The 20358-nt window shown below is 45.8% G+C and overlaps 1 protein-coding gene across 2 annotated transcripts in view; it reads left to right on the top strand.

The window, feature by feature from the left end:
* The window catches only part of LOC144476051 (homeobox protein aristaless), a 122751-nt gene extending 103853 nt beyond the window's left edge, over positions 1-18898 (top strand). For both annotated transcript variants that reach the window (XM_078192610.1, XM_078192611.1), the window contains 2 exons: positions 8535-8580; positions 15301-18898. In XM_078192610.1, the coding sequence (XP_078048736.1) occupies positions 8535-8580; positions 15301-15894 (640 nt within the window). In that variant the 3' untranslated portion in view covers positions 15895-18898. The remainder of the gene's footprint in view (positions 1-8534; positions 8581-15300) is intronic.
* Positions 18899-20358: the final 1460 nt, after the last annotated feature.

Consider the following 20358-nt stretch of genomic DNA (forward strand, 5'->3'; position numbering starts at 1 on the left):
ATAAGAGTGGATAACATTACAATATGGTTATTTGCTTAGTTCAGAAATAAATCAAAGTATGCGGGCTCATTATTTATTCAGAAGCAGTGGACAATGTATTTCCAAAATCAAAAAGGTGTTCGAAAGAATGTGGAAAATGGATTGTCGAAAGAAGAGATTTAATTTATGATCTATTGATCTGTGGCGTGTTGCGACGAGGTAATTAATTAATTCAGTTACAGCAAAATTGGAAAAAAAAGATTACAAAACTGTAAAGACGTTAAAAAGCCTGTGGATATTGTCACATCATTTCCCTTAATATAATTATTAAAAGAAGAGAGACATTTTCGCGTAATACGCGTTTCTTGCAGTTAGCTTCGAGAATTTTTATTTTTCATAAAGACGCGCGGTCGAGTCATAACTTCATTTCTCAAGAAGCTCCTTCGTCGGAGCTAATCACTGCTGGTTGAGAGAGCAGAGCGTGCCTCGCGCGAGCATGCTTTTTGCAGCCCTCCTCTTGGAGGGGGTTGGGGGAGAGGAGAGGGTGAAAAAGTACGCTCAGAGGTTGGTTCGCGGTTCGATCGACGACAGTGTAGCGAATCGGTAATTGGCGGTACACGGCGCAGGGGTATTAAGCGGGAATTACGCACGGTTTTCGCGGCCGGCTACCGCGAATCCGCTTTCGTCTCGGTCTATCGCGATCGCGAATCGTTTCTAGCTCGTTAAAATCGTCGGACATCGCACGCGGAAACATCTCGGCTGCCCTGTACCACTGATTTTTCTTTGTCGCGGAATCACCGCGAATTAATTTCCGTCCCTCGTCCCTCTCGGCCGCGCGGTTTCTCGCGAGAGGAAACCGTCGAAATCGCTCGGCGTCGATGCCGTCGGTAATTGCCAGGCACTGAACAGAACATTCTTGCAGAGCAGCGGCCAGGACGCATGATTTATACCGAGATTAATGGCGAATTCCGAGGGTTGTTCGTTGACCAACCCGATCGTTAGAGCCCGAGATGGATTGCATCGCATTACGCGCGGATATTACCTCGTAGCTACCAGGTTTTCCGTCGTGCCTCTTTCTCGTCCCTGATCTGGCACACCGTTCTTTCGTGCCGCGAATCCCGCGATGCGATATCTGGAGACCGGTCCCGGCGAAGCGCGTGTCCTGCACCGAAACGGTCCACGCGTGTTTGATTGATGCGCGTCCGGCGCGGAGCAAGAAATCGGCCGAAAACTATACTGCTCGAAAAAGTTATAACATAGAACGATTCTGGAGAAGTATTTGTCACTTTTGACCGACGGTAACTTCACCAAAAATCATTGTAGATTTATAATATAAAATCATTGTAGTTTTTTGAAACTGATGTTTGAGACCTTTACTTTATGATATTGTTTCCCCATTTTAAGCTTGATACACATTTACCACTGTAAGTCTGTAAATGCGAGGTCGTGTTTGTCATATTAAAAATTGCAAAGTTTGACGAAATGCGGGGACTATGTCAAATTTTTATCGGAGATGCCGTTCACGGTGGAAAGAAGTTCTTCGCAGCACTTTAAAGTAAAGCCTCGAAAAAATCGCCGATATATGGACCATTACAACTTCGGCAATAAAAATCGTACAGCCTCCGAACTGAACTTATTAAAAGTTGGAAACTTCTACTTTCGCACGCCTTCGGTCGTTTTTATGTATAAAATTACTGTACCTCATGACACGTAGTAAACTGTTATGAATGTTTCCCTCGAAAATACTATAAATTCAAGTTCCTATAAAAACGTCGAAAATTTTTTTCGGGATTGAAGCTGCATTCGATTGAAAAACTGAAACCTCCCCTTTACAAAGACTTCCAAAAATGTCTGATTTTTTTAACTGTTTTATGGAACAAAAAACGAGAACCAGGTTCGACCGTGTAAAATATAGAACGTAAAGCACAACTTCCGTTCGAAGCTGCTACGAATTCGCAGAAAAGATCGTAATTCAAGTTTTGCGGTATCGTTGCAAAGCTGGAAGCTCTGAACTACGGAATTATTATTAACGCAAATGATCTTCGACGTTTTTAACAAGTTTTAAGTTGCATCGTTCTAAGGGGGGACTGCGAAACAAACGGAGACAGGTTTAAAGGCCGTGGTAGAAGAATCGGTAACGCGGCTCGATAGAGAAGTTACAGCCTCGTTTCGCGTAATTGCTGACTCACCCTCTTAGGAAAGTGGACGAACGAAACAAAAAAGAAGATAGGGTCCGGCAGCGTTTCCTTTGTTCGTCGAATTTCCACGAATCTAACGACCGGCTGAACACGGTCCGCGGCGACGATTTCGAGCGTGTTAAACAATAATAATTTAAGGTTGCGCCACGAGGGACAATCACGGGGACTCGGCAGCGCTCAGTGACTGGCTCGGTCCGACCTCCGAGGTTAATTAGATAATGTAATTGTCCGGCAATTACTCGAATTACCCGCGCGCCAAGCCTCTTGGCTACGCCGCCGCACTGCACGGCATAGCACACGCCACTCGCCATCCTTTTCTTCTCCTTTCTCTTTCTCTTTTTATCTTTGTCTCTCTTTATTTCCCTCTGTTTCTCTCTCTCCCTCCCACCCTCTCTCTCTCTCCCTCCCTCTCCCTCCCTCTCCCTCTCTCTCTCTCTCTCTCTTGCTATTCACCGTACCACCGACCACCTGTCATTTTCCTCTCCGTTCCACGCGAGATTTATGCAAACGTGTGTGCTGTACAATGTGTACAAACGACTGTATCCGCAAATATAGGCAAGTCCTCGGTGATGGGTTCTCATAATCCATTTAGCCGAGGGAAAAATTCCTTGCGGCTAGAATGCTCATAGAAACGTCGCGCGGGCTCCATTGAGCGAACTGATTATGGTCGGTAATTTATTATGTGGGACGAAGCTGCTGGAAACGTCGAACGGAAAAGAATTGTGTGTGGACGTTGCGAGAAACAGAAATTTCCACTCGATCGCGAATTCGTTCGTCACGAATCTATTTCTGTTTTGATATTATAATTATTAAACGGCACATACCAGTCGACGATGCGAGTGAACTAGAACTTCATTAGAATGTAAACGCATAATCATTGGTAGACCGCGGATATTATGCATGTATAACAGAAGTGGATACACGAAGCATAGAACAGCGAGGACTTGAAAAGAATTCTTAAATTTTGCAGCATTAGTTTTACTTCATTCGCGTTATTGAAAGTAGGAATACGTTTTTATTTAATTTTTGTTTGATAGAAGAGATGATGAAACTTTTCATTTTGCATAGTGAACCGTGATGCAATTCTTGGAGATGTATTAGCGTAACTAATTTGTCAGGAGATTGCATAGTTTCGCGCTAATCGTGTGGTTGAATAAAACAGTGATAAAACAGCGGATACATGAACAAAAACAAATTCCTATCTACCTCCTTTTTATTGAAATTATAGTGTCTATAACAATTCTATTTCCACGTTATTAATTATTTCGTGCATTAATACTCCATGTCTTAATAGATTAAATAATCAACTTCGAACTCGATAATTAAAACCCTGTACTTTGCAGATATTTTCCAGAGCTTCGAATCATTTTCGTATCTTCTCACGACGCACTGAAAAATTGCATGAAACATGTCAGCCGAATACTATGCTTCATAGAACGTCGAATCAAAAAGTACAGTGAACGTGTCATTAAACTATGAATACGGCCGGTCGATGGTCGAGCAGGATTCTTGCTTAGCGTCCGACACTTCATTCTTGCCATCGATGTTTATTCATTGGTTGCTCTAGATATCGCGGAAGCTTAATGATCCGAGACGCGAAACGCGCGGACGTCGACGGACGAAAGTGTCGCTGGACACGGCGGGAACGCGTCGATTCGAAATAGAAACGAAAAGAAATAAAGAAGCCGTCGGACGGGCGAGCGATGCGCACCGCGGAAAAGCGGTTTTCACCGGGGAGGTGGGCGGCGAGGCGAGGCGAGGCGAGGCGAGGCGAGAACGATTGCAGCAGAAGCACACGGTGCTAATCCACTTAGCGGTCGCTTCGAGACGGAGACCGCGTTCTATCGCGATGCGATTGCGAAACTGCGGTTCCGTTCTCGCATTGGTTCCGAAGCCGATTGCGGCCGCGCGCCGCCGCGAGCCGGTGTCGCAAGAACCACCGAGAGCCGGCCTGCGTATCGTTGGATATCGTAGGAAACGCGAGCGTTTTACTTCCTCCGTTGCGTACAGCTCGGCCGAGCTGTTCTATCGGTGTACAAATCGGCTGCGATTCAACTACGATTCTACCGCGAGTTTTTCCGCTTCGAACGGAATGAACTGCCGTTTCGCGATTCCGTTGCTTGATACAAGCGTCACGCGACTTTATTAATCTTCAAATGTACTGAGATTCTTATGTATCTGCAATTTTTAAGTTCTAATTTTTACTTCTTTAGTTTTTTATCGAGTTTGTAATTCTCTTGTTGAGTTTCATTTGCGATTTATTTTGGTGCCTAAAGGATTGGAATTTGAATAAATTGTTCGTAATTCGGGGTGAAATCAGATACCATTTTGATAATCTAGAAGTTGATTAACAAATGAGAAAGCTCTCTGTTTACTTCATCCATTTACATGCTCTATCTTTATTATTTATTCCAGACAGATATCGATTAGATTTTACTAACGAGTGTCGGAGGATTTCTTAAAAATTAAATATATGACGCACGCGTACAATTCGAGTCACCATTTTGCTCCATTCCTGTGCATGAAAAATGCAAAGAGCTGAATATAGCAAATTTCTCCAACTTCACTTTCGTTGGTTTTTCTACGAGACCTCTCTCTTCACTTGGTTACGAATTTTATCTGATAAAACACTCGATTCTTTTTTAACCTTTATACCTTCTCCGGAAGGATTGGCCTACCGTAAAAAACATTCCCGAGCCAAAAGAAACAATCCCACGAAGATTCTAAACAAATTGATTCCATAAGAACCGTTCGCACAGCTAACGATGACACCAAATCAAGCACGCGTCAACGTTAAATGAGATCAGAATTGAGCTCTGTTCAGATTTCCTGGGATGAAGGATCCGGTAGGAAAATTCTTGACGAACGGCACAGATCACGGGGATCCGTGGAACGGAGTCGCACAAGGTTGTTAGGTCTCGCGCGCGACTAATCTCGGTACGTGCCTTTTGTGCCCGGCCGAGTCTTGCTCGCGATCTAGCACACATTTTCCCGTCGCAAGGACACACGGGGCCAGGGGAAGGAGGGACCCCATAGACGGTGGGGATAGTCACGTAATAATAACGATACACGGGAGAATCGAGGGTGACCGTGTTCGAGCCGGGTCGAGCCGAGTCCCCGGTGAACGGCGGGTGTAATTAGGGACGCCCCGTCTAACCGCGAAATTTCGTGATCTTATTAAATCCAGAAGGACGCTGCTCGCGAGAGCACGCCGTGCCGGAGAAAAAGGGAAAGGCTGAATGATTATTACTCGCAGGCCAAGGTGCTCCCGTCCTCTCTCGGCAAAGAGAGCCGAGAGAGAAAGAAAGAGAGAGAGAGAGAGAGAGAGAGAGAGAGAGAAGGAGACTGTTCCTTTGAGATCGCCTCGGGACAGTACTTCGCGTGTGAGAAATCGATCATAGATTGAGCGGTTATACACATAAATTAAGAAAATCAAGGTTTAAGAAATTATATGTTCCCCAAAATGCTCTCCGAAAAGTCTTACTCAAGGATCCGTAAAACTGCGAACGTCATAGTTCCCAAAAGTGACAACATTGAGAGATGTATTGTTCTTGAACTGCAGTTTTCGAGATCGAAAAAATGTCTCGGAAACTTATTAGCAATATACAATATTATTACATTTTATTTTTGATTACATAGAGCTTGTTAGGCATTGTATTTAGATATAGTTTAGCGCTTAATCCGTTGCACTATCGCTCCATTCATACTGTGACGATTAGCAAGTAATAAAATAATAAGTATTCGTAGTTAATAATTTTCCTAATAGGATCAGACATTTTTTTCCCATATTGTCTTTATTTACCTTCGTTTCTATACTTTGATAGCAGAAGAAATTATTTTTACTTCGAAGAATTTCTATATCGTAGAAGAAATTAATAATATTTATATTTAGTAAAGCATAAAACCTTCACCACGAGTCTGACTCGTTATTATAGTGCAAGGGGTTAAGAATGTATATCACATTTCTCAAGGTATTTCAAAACGTTTAGCTGTGGTGTAGATATAGTATAGTTTTCATAAAAAGGCGTCTATCGTGTGAAGAGAACGGTACCGTTCCTTTTAAATTGACAAAAACTCGTTTAAATAGAATATTACCCTACATCGATGCCTTTTGATGCAAGTACACAAAATTCCTGCGTCTTAATATCGCCGAATAATCGTAATTATCTTCTAAGAAGCACACATCATAAGTTTTCTTATCAGTATTAGACGCTTATATTTATAAATGTTAGACTAGTATAATAATACAATTAGCCAATACAAAATAAGGTTTAAATTAGTATCACTGATTACTTCTATAATTTATGAGAAAGTATATCTTCCATTACTGTTATAATTCCCTGTTTAGCATTATAATTTACAGCGTAGAAAAGAGACTTCCATAAAAAAGGACCGCGTGAATTGAGGGACAGGTGTACATCCATCTTACCTTTGTTACCCGAGATGTTACCCTATTTCGACAAACTATTGTTTTTCAAACAATTAGTTTCCCTAAAATCTGCTTCGCAAGAGCTCCTTCGTCTGTTTAAAAGAAGCTTTTCGCCATTACTCGCATAACATGCGTGTCTGGAGCAAGAAAAATAATTGCAAGGGACGATTTCATGCTAAACCAATGCGCAAGGTTTAAGGTAATCGAGACTGTGGCGAGGAGACCAGAAAAGGGGGATAGACACGGCGGACACCGGTGATGAATCGTCGACAGACGGCGCGAATCGACTACGGCAGTCGATCCTCGAGAGGGTCCCTGTAATTTCGCGCGGGTCCATCGATGAATCGCGTCCGTCGAGTGCTCCTAAACACGAGATCGCGGGGATCGATCCGTGTACCGGCTACCGCAGCATCGCGATATAATCACCAAGATTTCCTTGCGATTTCGTGGAACATCTGGGCAATTTGCGTGCGAGATGAGAATCCCCGCGGGGCCCTACCTCGAGAGACACACACGGATTCGCAGATTCCACGCGGTAATCATCGGGCCTTTCGGAGATGGAGCGTTAGAGATCGGGAAACGATCGGTTTCCGGTGTTCGTCCCGACCTACCGACGCTTTGTCCTTGCGTTTTTGATACGTTATGATACCCATGCCCTCGCATAGTTCGCCATGGGGTAGCCACCATAATGATCGAAGAGAACGAAAGAATGATCCGAGAAATTACAGATGCTGTCTTCTGTCGTCTGAAAAATTTCGTGTTCTTAGTATTGTGAAAAATGTTTAAATAAACTTATTTATTCCAACTTCTAATTTTAAGAAAGTCGTTTTCTTTTCAATTATTTCTATTCAATTCGTTCATCAATAATTTTCTAAATATAGCAAAGATTGGATAATCGAGAATATTTTAATTCACTAGAGCACCGCAAATTTTAAAAGATGGCACCACGTGTTCTAACTTTTAACTATTATTTCTACAGTGGGGAATATCGAAAGAAAATTATTTATCGTCGCAAATATTTCTTCGACTATTGCTTGTTCATCTATCATTATCTAAATACGATAAAGATTGGATAATTAGAAAAAGTTTAGTTCCCTAGACCGCCGCAAATTTTAAAAGATGGCGCCGTATGCTCGCGAACCCTTAACTTCTATGAAGATTTTTAAGCGAACAGTTCGACAATTTCATCTAGCTTCGTACATTCCAATTTTGTAACTTACACAATCAGAAATGTCTTGGAGTAAATGCAACGTGAGAATTAACAAAGAGAAGAGAACCACTGGTCGCGAGGCAGCCGAAGCGGAAACGCCGGCGATCTCGTTGCGTAAGGCCCCGATCGATTTGAGATCGCAGCGGAGTATCGTTCAATTTATTAGAAATAATCGTATTCGCGGCGTATCCTCGCGGAGAACATAGTTACACGCTTGTATACTTTTTATTACATATGTCAGCCGGTAGATATTATCTGCGCGACACCGCGGCACAGCCATGAAAACAGTCGGCACACACGCCCGGAGCCGTCACGCCGGCTCCACACCAGCGCGGCGATTCAATTGAAAATCATACATAATGTCAGTAGGCATAATGTAATTAATTGATAGCTGCCTGGCAACGACGCGGCAACGGCAGCACCGACGGGATCCGCGGCGGCAACGGCGGCGGTGCCGCAGTTACAAACCTAATTAGCCTAATCAATGTACGCGATTATTCCTGTCGCGCAGAATTCTCGGTTTTTCTGCGGCAATTAGCGAGTTGTTTTCCCGAGAGAGATATGAATACGGGATCGGCGCGGCCAAGATCGAGCTTTTCTTAAGATTCGACGCGTAATCCGATGTGGCGTTTTTTCGCCGACGGACGTAGGTTCGCGGTTCGCCGCGGCACTTTCCGTCTATTACGCTAATCGAGCTAACGATTGTTTTTGCTTGCAGGGAGGAGCTGGCTATGAAGATCGGCCTCACGGAAGCGCGGATACAGGTCAGTAGAGTCAATAGTTTTATCGACAATATTGCGTCAAATGGATCGAGTAAAAAGCAAGGACGCCGCGCCGGCAAAATGCGAGCCCGGTTTTTAGCCGATTTCCTCGAGCTACGATTCATTTGTTAATTACAGTTGATCGCCTAGCTATTCGCGTAATTATTCGTTTTTTTCCGAGCAGGAGGTAATTCAGCGGAATTTCATACAGTGGTTTGCATCAATATTCAGAGAATTTTCAAAACAGTATAATCTTTTCCAAAAGTGTGTTATTAATGCATATAAATACCCGTTTAGTCAATACACAGTGAAATCTCGCTTATACGAGCATAGCAGAACACTTACTTAATTGCTTCGCCTGATTTAATCTTTATTGATTCGTGCAGTAAATCGTTTTGCATATAGGTCGTCTGAGGTCGAGTTTTACACTGTCGCATTTAATCTTTATTAATTTATACAGCACTTATTACATTGCCAAACTCATTTATAGTCATTTATACAGCACTGATCACATTGCCAGACTTCGTTTTTTGTTAATTATACATTACTCCCCACATTGCTGGACTTACTGATAACTCACGGTATATCGTTCCGCGTGTCGAATTAACTTTTCATCCCGTCGATTAAATATGAAACATATTTGCTTAACAGAGAATTCTGTATGAGGAGTAAGGATAGTCGAGCTTCTATTGTTCTTCATTCAATATCTAATTCATGTACGAAAAAGCTCATACTGTCGTGTGAACATCATTTTTGTTTATTTGTCATAAAAATCCTAAAGCCGCAACAGTTTGATAGAAAGTCGGCTGAGAGCCACTGTCGCAGCAAGAATGACACGATACTCGGGATTCGCAGCCACGATATAATCATTTTCAGGAATTCCCGAACACGGGGGGACGTACGTGTGCCCCCAAAATGGACCCGCGATGTCCACGCGATCTTCGTCAAAATGTATTTCTTTTCGGGCCGGAATTGCGCAAATTGTCCGGCAGCCGTAGCAGCGGACAGGACGTGCGCTAATTTAACAAAACGTTTCGGGGAATCGTACTTTCGCTGATCGAAAGTGCTCCCTATCCAGCAAGATTTCGACAGCGTTTCTACCGTGTCCTGTTCCCGTCCGTTAATCACTCCTCTTATTGCCGTTGAAGGCCCGACAAACCCTTTTCAGCATGCACGCCGACGTGGTAACGTTTCTAACTAGCGCGATACGATGGAACATTAAATAATGAATTTCCTAAAATCCCTCTTTGAGAACTACAATCCGACATTAGATGAGGCAAGTTTTAATGTTGATCATTCGCGTCGTTAAGGACTAATAAAAGGAACAATGGGACAGACAGTTCCTTCGGTATCCGTAAAAACCGTGTCGAATTGACTTGAGAGACGAATGGGGGTTAGGCATTTCCTTTCGAAAGTTCGTGTGCAATAATAATTGGGTAATTCGATGCAATTAAAAACATTGCTAATTGAATAACCGTAATTAAATGTTGCACTTAGAAAGCGGACATTTACTGTCCAGTACTTCGAGTCATTCTTTAACTCCTTCCAAGGTAATTAACATGGTTCTAGACGTCCCGGATTCTAGGCGTACACGATTTTGAACCGCATCTCGATTTGGGACCACTTCCACACTTCAATTTCGCAGGAACCATTACTTATTACTAGATTGCGGGTTTTATGTATATTTCATCAAAATAACTTTGTCGAGAATAAAATCTGTGAAGAGATTCAAACAATCTGAGAATATTTTTATGTTACATTGAAATTATTACAACTGGAAAGACATTTTCTGGAAAGACATCTTAGATAATCCTCATTTTGCACAAAAATACTCAGTCTAGTAACAAATTCTGTTCTTCTCATGAGGATATTTAAATATTCGAATAAGCGTGAAAGCAGAATAAATACAAATTTTCTTCTTCCTCGAAGAAATTATAATCGAGAGATTTCTAGTCGTCGTAATCGTGAGGGAAATGGTACGACAACGGGTTAAAAAGGATTAAGTTGAAGGAAGTACCGGGAAGAAGAGGAATCGATGAGACCGTGGAGGGGCGGAAGGGAAAAAATGCAGTCGGAGAGGGGAGGACGACCGGCGTCCGCGTAATTAATGCGGCACGATTAAGCACGAAACGACTAGGTTCCGGCGGCGGCGGCGGATCGTGGCTGGGTTTTGTTTTAAAAGCCGCAAGTCGGATGTTTAACTCCCTGCTGGGGGCAATTCCGCTCGCTGTGGGGGGTCCTGGCACCCGACCCCCCACACCCCGTCACCTTTAGCTCTCCATACGCCTAGCAACGACTTTGCATGTTCGAACGGGGCCCCGACCGATTGGTTCGATTCAACCGTGGACACACGCATACGCGCACGGACGACCGCGCTCGGTCCTCTTCCTGCTCTCTCCCTCGCGGACCCTTCCTTTTTCTCATCCCGAAGCGTTACGCAATGCTACCAGCGATTTGTAACCGGGTTTCGACGATTCTTCTTCGACCGGGAAGGGAGCCGTCGAGCACGAATAATCCCCGGTCCCTGGAACACAATTAGAAATTCCCGTGAACGGAAAACCGAGGGAAATTGGCTCGGTTCGTGGCCGCGATCGATTTCAACGGAAATATCGAGGAAAAATTGTTCCCAGAACCTAATTAGCCGTCGACACAATTCTCAGCGATTGCAAAATAATTGAGCATTTTTATGTGAGGAAGATGAGCGAAGTGCGGAGGGAAAATCAAGTGAAAGCTATCTAGCGTCTGGAAACGATCGCAATTAATTTTCAATCTGCGACATTTTTCCATGAATTACGGACGAAGATTTGACACGAATAATTTCCAGTCTGCTAAAAATTGTTGGAAACTTCCACAGAAGGAAAAGGAAAAAAAACTGATGGGAAAATCGACAGAAAATTGTCTGGCATCTGGAATTAATCACAATTAATTTGCAATCGTGTTTCAACATTTTTCCATCGACTCTGAACGAGGATTCGACACAGAAATATTTTCCTGCTGTCGGAAATTAGCGAGGACAAGATCAACAAAGAATTAGCCTGGAATTTTATAATTTTATAAACGATATACAGTTTCGTCGTACCTCTATCAGCTGCGAACGAAGAAGAATATTTATCCGTATCCAACAGATAATTAAAAATGCCAACGACGAGGAAATGTTAGGAAAAGTTGCGACTGGAAATTAGTCAGCAGAGGGAACGTAGATTTTTAGCGCGTCATGATACACCCTGGTCGCAGGCGATCAGGCTCGATCATGGAACAATGGCAGAGTCATCCCAAAATGCTCCCCACCTGCGCTGCATCTCTGCCAAGTGTTCCCGAGATCAAGCTGCATCGTCACCGATTGTGTTCGGCTTGTCTACATCTCTCGGCGGTGCTTTTGATTTCTTTACTCGCAGAGCACGCACCTGTTTCGGGGAATCTTGATTAGAACTCACAGAATTGTTAATGACCTTTATTGATTCCCTTATGTATTACAAGTGCGCGGAATTATTACGACGATGCATCAGCTTTGTTACTCAATTTTCTCAAGGGTCTGGATCAATAAAATTAATTGAACTCGTAACTTTAGAAGAGAAGGATGCAGCGAATGATTACTCGCAATGCAGCGAGTGAGTTAAAACTTATTTTAGAAATAATGAGAGGCAATAATATCTATTAATGATATTAATGGAACATGTAAGAAGGATTTAATAATACAGTCACCATATTTTCAGTTCACTATAACGATTTAAAGAAGCAATTCATTTTTATTGAATTTCTGTTCTCCGCGATTGTTTAAAATTTCATTTGATTCGAATCACTGTAAATGAAAGAAATGTCAGAGAAGATTCGAATACGCACCGAGGCACAGTGCCCCATTTTCTGGATGAACAATCACTGACGATTAGAAATACAATTTCAAATACCGTTCTAATTTCCTGACTGCTGTCGGAAGGTCTAACATCGCGTTCGCCAGCGACCCATCAAAATTCCAGTTCCCCTCGCAGCAACTTTCGCAATAACCCGGCTGAACAGGATTGGACGATACAAAGACAATTATATATCCGCCGCGATGATCCATCGGCGGAGACGCATGCACGGAATCCCCGAAACAAAAAATGTTTCGCCAGAGATTGCCTGTCGGGAAGTTCTGCTGGAAGTTGGCCGAGGCGGATTGCGACTAGCGGCGCGTATACAACGCGATCTTCGGCCGGGCAATATTCCGGAAACGGAGCACACGTTGCTCGGTTCTCCTCGTCATTGCGTCCTGTCACGAGACACGCGAAACAGGACTCGCTCGAGCGCGCCGATCCGATTCGTCCCGGCTTGTTTCTCGCGGCAAGCTAACGTCTCGAATCGGCCGTGTACGCCACGACACGGAATCGACTTAACAACGGAACGGAGGACTTGCGGAATTAAACTCCGCGAACGAAGCCGGCCAGAGACCGGGGAAAAAAAGCGAAGGGCGCACGACGAAATAAGGAGAACGGGACGGCGAGGCCTGCGAGAGGGGGGCCAGGGGAGGCTAGAGCTTCCGTTGAACTGATTAGAGCTCGAGTCTTCGGGGAACCTCCGCGATGGAATGCGCCGGAACACGGTCGACGCATCACGAACCACGTTTGTTTCGCTCGCGATTATCCGATCAGCTTGCAAGCTCTTCGACCTGTTCTTCGACGCGTCCTTGTTATCCGATGGGGTTGCACTACCGGAAATTCGATCCTTTGAAATCTGACGCAATCCGAGAATAGGTTGTTCTGCTTCTAGAAGAAATGTGGTCGAAGAGGTGCTGAAAGGAGAAGTATCAGACTGTTTTTGAAGGCATAACTTCGTAATCTCGAAAATGGTAACATGTGGAGTAAAAGTTGTCCATCTTTCTGATCCTACTTTATATTTTTATTCTGAATACGATATTGCTATGGAACACTTTAAAAATAAGGTGAACAACAGCTCAAATCACAAGCGACTAGTTATAACCTTCGACATTGCGCTTGAACTCAAGAAGACGTGGCGAGCAGATCACCGATAAGTAATTGTTTAGAAACTGTTAACAATGGAAACAGCGTTATTGAAAAATTTGATAATGATCTCGATACTACTCAATCGAGAAGCATCCTCCTGGAAAGGAGAAGTAAAGCAGAGACACTGAATCCAGCAGAATCAAGGTGCAATTGACATTGCCATCAATCGACGACCATTTATTAATTTTTGACAGAGAGAACAGTATCCTTTCAGCTTGTATGACGATGCTAGGAGTCGATCAGAGCCCGCAGGACTCTCGTGGAGCCGTATTCCGTCCTCGAAGCTCGGAGGACGAAGCTCTCGTTCGGCCAGAAGAAAGTAGGCCAACAGGATTCGTGTCGAGTGGTTTTACGATGGTCAATGTTTCGTTAATTTTCGAGGAGGAACTCGGGAGGCCAGGTAGGCGGACGAAGGAAGAAGACGGAGGAAAGAGAAAGGACGAGAGAGAGAGAGAGAGAGAGAGATCCGTCGTTGCCTCGCAGCGATCTCGCGCGGTTTCTTCCCCCTCGGCGCAGCTCGGCGCGGCGTTCGAACAGTAATGATACACCGCGAGTTTCCTGAAAAAGGGAGAATGCGTCACTGTGGCCAGAACTCGCGATTCCGATTGGTCGGCCGGACCGCTGCTCCGGCTCGAGCCGAATACTGTTTTCCTTTCTAATCCGAAATCGGGCGAATCGGTTTCGCGAAACTTTGCGAACACCGTTGATCCTCGAATCCGACGCTCGCCTGCCTCCTCCGTGCTCGTTTCTCTTCCTCGAACGAGCCCGAGAAACTGTTCGCCCACTTAGGATAATTGCGACTCTGCCCTCCAGTGGCAACAAAGTACTCCGAACGCAACAACGTACTTAGTTAAATATACATACGAACGAATACTATAATTCGGGGCTCGTTCAATATCCACGAAGCGGTCGTTTAACGTGCAATCCCCGATCTTTCAACTCCGCTTGCCCAATTATTTCTTGCAAAACACTGTCGTCCCGTTTCTTTGTCGTCTTCGACGTTGCTTCTTTCACCCTTTCGTTGTGATTGGATTTGTTTTTTATTAGGTTCGTTTTTAGTAAAACTTCTGGAATAGATTCATCGACTAGCTAATTTATTGACTTAACGATATTTGTCTTAACACGCGCAGACGAAGATTTCTTTGAAGTATTCATTTATAACACACGACAGCGAGTTTTGAACGATTTACGAATGTTGTAAGTATTTTCTGTTAATAAACTATGATCTCTTTGCCACGACTATACTTTGATTTCCTTGAAATAATTTCCACATTATTACAATTTAGTTTAGAGCACAATTTGTGATGAAGAGAAAATCGTTTTTTGATATCGCAATTGTAAAAAAAATATATATGCGATATAGTAGAAGGCAATAATAGGTAATGTTGCTCAGGCTTGTGATGCAAGTAATTGATTCCGATAATCTGTCGAAAATATGTTTCCAATAAGAGTTAAACAGTATCTGGAAAGATTTCGATATATGAAATTTCAAAAGAACATCTCACCGCATAAAAATCTAGAATATTTTCAGCTTTCGTACGTCAAAATGTATATGTTTCATTCCTGCGTAACGTTGTAGCCGACATTAAGAGAAATTTGGCGATACAAGTCCGATGATCATTAGTAGAGGAAGAACGGTGGCATGTTGCCGGCGCGGCGATCGGGACAAAATAGGCCCCAGCGCGGCGTGACGGAGCGGAAGCTAACCGAACAAATTTGGTTGCAGGTCTGGTTTCAGAATCGGCGGGCGAAGTGGCGGAAGCAGGAGAAGGTGGGCCCGCAGGCTCACCCGTACAATCCGTACTTGGGCTCGGGCGCACCCCCACCGACGGCGGTGGTCGCCCCGACCTTGCCGAACCCTTTCGCCCACCTGGGCACGTTCGGTCTGCGGAAACCCTTCGACGCGTTCCGCTACCCGCCCTTGGGTCACGGGCCAGTCCTTCCTGGTAGTTACACGAGCCATCCCTATCATCGGGCGCCGCCACCGCTGCTACCGCCGGGGATGCCTCTGCCCTACACGTCGGCGGCGTCGTTCCAGAGCCTGCTGGCGAACATATCGGCGGCGCAGCGGCCGAAATTGGTCCAGGGCTCGCCGCCGCCGCCTCCACCGCCCCCGCCGGCGCCGGCGATCAGTCTGCCGCACCCGGCGGTTCCGCAGCCGGCGCCGACGGCGAGCTCGCCGCAAGGATCACCGACTGGGAGCGTCGGGCTGCCGGACATCGACCGGCGAACCAACAGCATCGCGTCCCTCCGACTGAAAGCCAGGGAATACGAGCTGCACCTCGAGATGCTCCGCAAGAACGGCGACCTGATCAGCTGAACGAGCAGTGACAAGGGCTTATAGCGGCCCACGAAACTAGGTACGACAACACGAAACGCCACGCTGCTCGCCTGACCTACGAGTCGCCTATCCGACCATGATCTCCAGCCGCCCGGATACCACCCACTCGAGCGAGCCATATCAAGGGGTTGACGACACGACGATCCACTTGTTGTCTTCGACCATTCTCGGACGCGAACCCTGCTTCGCTCGCGAACAGACACGAGCCAAAGAACTTCTATGCGAGTGGCCCGGACACTTTGCACCGTGCTTTGACGACATACACGCGAGGGAAGGTTGATTTTTTACTTCGGGGCTTGACGAATCCCGCTTCCCGGAGCGCTCACGGAGTCTCTTTGCTCTGGGCAACCGTTCAGAGCGATCGGAAGTTCCAGCCACTACCGTTGTCCTTACTTCAACTTCAAAAGTTCCAAGTTGGATATTCTTGCGTCGCCTTTTGATCCACGGATCTTCAAAGATTCCAGAACATTGACAGCCGAAGTAGCAATCTCAGCCAGCGGCACAATAATTCGATTCCCTGTAACATTCGCTCGGAACAAACGGTCTTCGTAGCAGCTCCGGTCGGGACCCGTACATAACAGTTTCAAAAAGCCCCGGCTTCTTCCTGTGATCAACTGGTGCCTTTGTAACGCGCGATAGAGCGTCGGACCGGCTTGGGATCGCATACGAGCTCCGAAGAGTCGCGACGATAATCCTCGGTGATGAGTCCTATCGTCCGATCGTGCAGCGACCGATATGGGATCCGATAGCTCCCGATTAGCTCTAGCCAATCTTCGGACGAAGGATTCGCGGCGACGTAGCCATGGCGGAACGAGAAACGGCGGTGTGCACGGGTTGCACCTGCGTTGGCAACTCGGACGACCATGGGAAAACAAAACGGCGTTTCCTCGTGGTCGTTGGCGTTGTCTGTGCTCTGTTGCGTGGGTCGCAACCCAGTCGATCGCCGTCGATGTTCCCGGCGCTTGCCGCGATCAGACACATACCTGTCCACGTACAAAACGAGCTTCTTCAGCCTTCCGCTCGAGCGACGCCGAGTTCGCGACACCGTACGGCGGCCGGTACACCAACCAACCAGACTCCTTCATTTTGGCTCTTTTTTTTGTTGTTGCGCGGAGTGCTGTACCAAGCGTGTGCAGCAAAGGGCGAGGCGACGGTCCGCGAAATAGTATGCCACGGAACAGTTTTGACATCGCCCTGCTTCAATCGCCGATCGCGCGAAAATTCGCGCAAGACGACTTCGCGAATCTTCGTTGGATCCCAGATCATATCGGTGTGATCTCAAAGCCGGGTCCGCTGGCCGTTCGGGGTCCTAGGTCGCTCGCCCGATCGTGGCAACGTAAACGTATTCACGACCGAGCTTTGAGCAAACATCATCGAACGATGTCCGTCCAGAGAGATTCTCGGCGTCGCGACGCGAAAGCCCTGGGCCCGGAGAAGGGTTTTAAAGGATTTGTTTTTAATCGAGAATTAGCGGGGGTGTAAATTAATCGACGATTTTATAAAATTGATGTACATATCGTATAGCCGAGGTCCGGAATAGTTTCTGGACCGAAAATTTTTCACGTCGCGACCGAGAACGTAACCGGTTAAGTTAGAAGACGAAACGTAACAGATCCACCGTGGCGCGGCGGAGCTTCCCCGAGCGATCTTTCGGTTTACATTCCTTGCGGACGATGTTTAAACAATTTTTGGGAACATAGTAAACGCAATAGGCATCTTGCAAATTCCGTGTCTCGTGGAATTAAATTTGAATTTAGGTACACGAGTATATCTGCGATCGACGGACTACGCGACGAGCGCATCGTTGAATAGCGTTTGGAAGGGGAACCGAAAGATCGATCGTGTCGAGAAAACTCTGGCCGGCCGCGACCGCATCGATCCGTCACACGATGTTTTTAGATAAGGAGAAAGTACTTATTTATATACGCGTTCTTTTAATTTGAAACTTTTAAACGATAGTCGCGAATATGTTCCGACGACTGTATAAGCATTCCTAGCGTACTGTAAGCGTCCCATGTAAATAGATTCAACGACGTATGCGTTACTTCGCCCGGTCTCCGAATTGACCGGCACATTTACGCGAAGACACCGCGGATCATGACAGCGTGTTCGAGCAGCCATATATCTCGTCGGCAACCTCACCGATCGACAGGTTTCCCGATCGTAGTCCGGATCCCTCGCGATCGTGCGAACGACGACGAAGAGACAGATGACTAAATGAATTCGCAATCGCTTTCAGAATCAGGGATCTCGAGCGGAACCGGAAACTGCAGGCCGATCTTTCCGAAAAGTTGTCGCGGTTTCCCTCGGACACCGGTGTCCGTTGTCCTTAATCTTAGACACGTCCTTTTAACTTCACGTTTTTCTTTAACGACGAGTTCGTGTGTTTACGACGAGAGTGAGCGAAACGGCGAGTAATGGGAGCGAGGAATGGCAGAAAGAGGGTAAAAACAGTGAAAATTGAAATGCAACATGTTTCTATTTTATTCGACGTCACCTTTCTCTAAGATAATCCAGCGCGCGCCACATTCCAGCGATCGAGGCGAAACGGCCGTCGAAAAGATTAGCGGTCGTTCCAGGTAATCCGCCGGACCAACAACGCTTGCAATTTCTGCTGAAGCAAGTGGGGTAGATACACCGGTTGTGGCCACGTTGAGGATTCATAGAAATATGCAAGTTTTAATAAATTAATTGATACCGTTAGTGTCGATATCTACCTCGCAATAGGGTAACAAAATGGTCCGAGAACGATTACGGAAGAGAAATAGTGAAATTCGCATTTTTCATCGTTCGTGGTCATTTGTATATCAGTTCTGGCCACCTCATAAAATACGGAAGGATAATATGTGATTAAAACGCAGCATAATTTGTACAACATTTCGCATTTCTACATTTTACTTTGTACTGTTGAAAAATCTTGTTGATAAAACATGTAATAATGCAATATCTTAACGTAAAACTACTAGTTTCTATTTTACTCGTACCAACTATTGTAATTTTGTTTGTGTCGCTCTTCTATGTTTCCCTTCATTCTCCGCGTCTTGCTTTTCTTTAAGTTTCCTTCGTTTCGCTTCTCATTTGTTTCTCTTCGTTTCTACCTCTTTCCTCTGCGTTATCCTTTTCGCCGCGAATTTCATTTTCGTTGCTTTTTCTGCTTCAATAATTGTACGCATTCACCGGAAACAATATATTCGCTGGTACATGGTTCTCTCCTGATCGCTAGATGACTCTAGCCAACATCGAAGAAGAGAACATGAATATTAACACCGGTGGCCAGAAAAGGCGCGCCGGCCACAACCGGTACACGTCTACCCTATTCCGCAATTGATTGATAACACGATTTCACGCGCGCGGATCACCGCCGAAATTCAATTTAGTTTAGATCGTTGAAATATCGCGCAGCGGCTCGCGTGGGTATTAATTTGCAGGCTCGTCAACTTCCTGAACGAAAAACCGGGCGACCATTACACGGCCGCATTTACCCGACATGAAGCAGGCGAAGAGAGAGCGAGAGAGAGAGAGCGCAAGATAGAGCGAGAGAACGAGGTAGAGAGAGAGAGAGAGCAGATCATCCGGAGAGGATCGTCGAACAGCACTCCGGGGCTGACTTATGACAAGTAATTCGCGGCCGGGCACGCCCGTCGACGAGTTATTTAAATATTTCACAGTTTAATGGAGTCCCGGGCCATTAATGCGCGTCAGCTAATTAGCGGAGTCGTGGATGCCTGCGCTCCCCTCGGAGCGCTAACGATCCTCGCGCTGATAAATCGAACGGTTACCGTCCAAATGATCCGCCGATCAAAACTGACGCGGCCTTAAGTGGTTCGCGGACCACGGGGCCCTCCCCTCTCGCGCGCTGCGCCTCCTCGGCGAGCTGTGCGTCGGTCGGTACCGCGTCCGGTCTGTGCAACGGCGCATCGAAACTCTCGCGCCGGCGATATCGAGCGCGAACCAACACCGATTCCGGGCTAAACGCATAATAGACGCGATTTAATGACACCTTCCGCAACACGTAATGCGGGGCCCCCACCTGCACTCTAATTTCCTGAAAATGTTACGTGCCGCTGCACCCCTGTTGCGCTCCTCGCGCTCCTTTTTCTTTCTCCTCTCGTCTTGTTCCTCGACGTCCGCTCCACCGGCCAATCAAATCGCTCCGCGCCTCGAAATTACCGGTTCCTTCGACGACTCTGTCCTTCTCGCGAAACAGTCGACGTAACTTCACCCGTGATGCTAGTTGCGCCGACAGAACCTGCGTCGGAGATGTAATCTTTACGTTTTGCAGCCTTTGAAGCCTGAACGAGAATCGCGGAGCGACGGATCATGCGGGCAGCCAAAGACGTAGGTATACATTTTCATTGCTGGAAATCTCCGTTTAATTTTTAATAACAATAGTAATATTTTTATTGTATGCGTTAATGATTGCACTTTACAAAACTCCCTTCA

This window comes from Augochlora pura, chromosome 10, assembly GCF_028453695.1.
Source record: "Augochlora pura isolate Apur16 chromosome 10, APUR_v2.2.1, whole genome shotgun sequence".
Taxonomy (NCBI): domain Eukaryota; kingdom Metazoa; phylum Arthropoda; class Insecta; order Hymenoptera; family Halictidae; genus Augochlora; species Augochlora pura.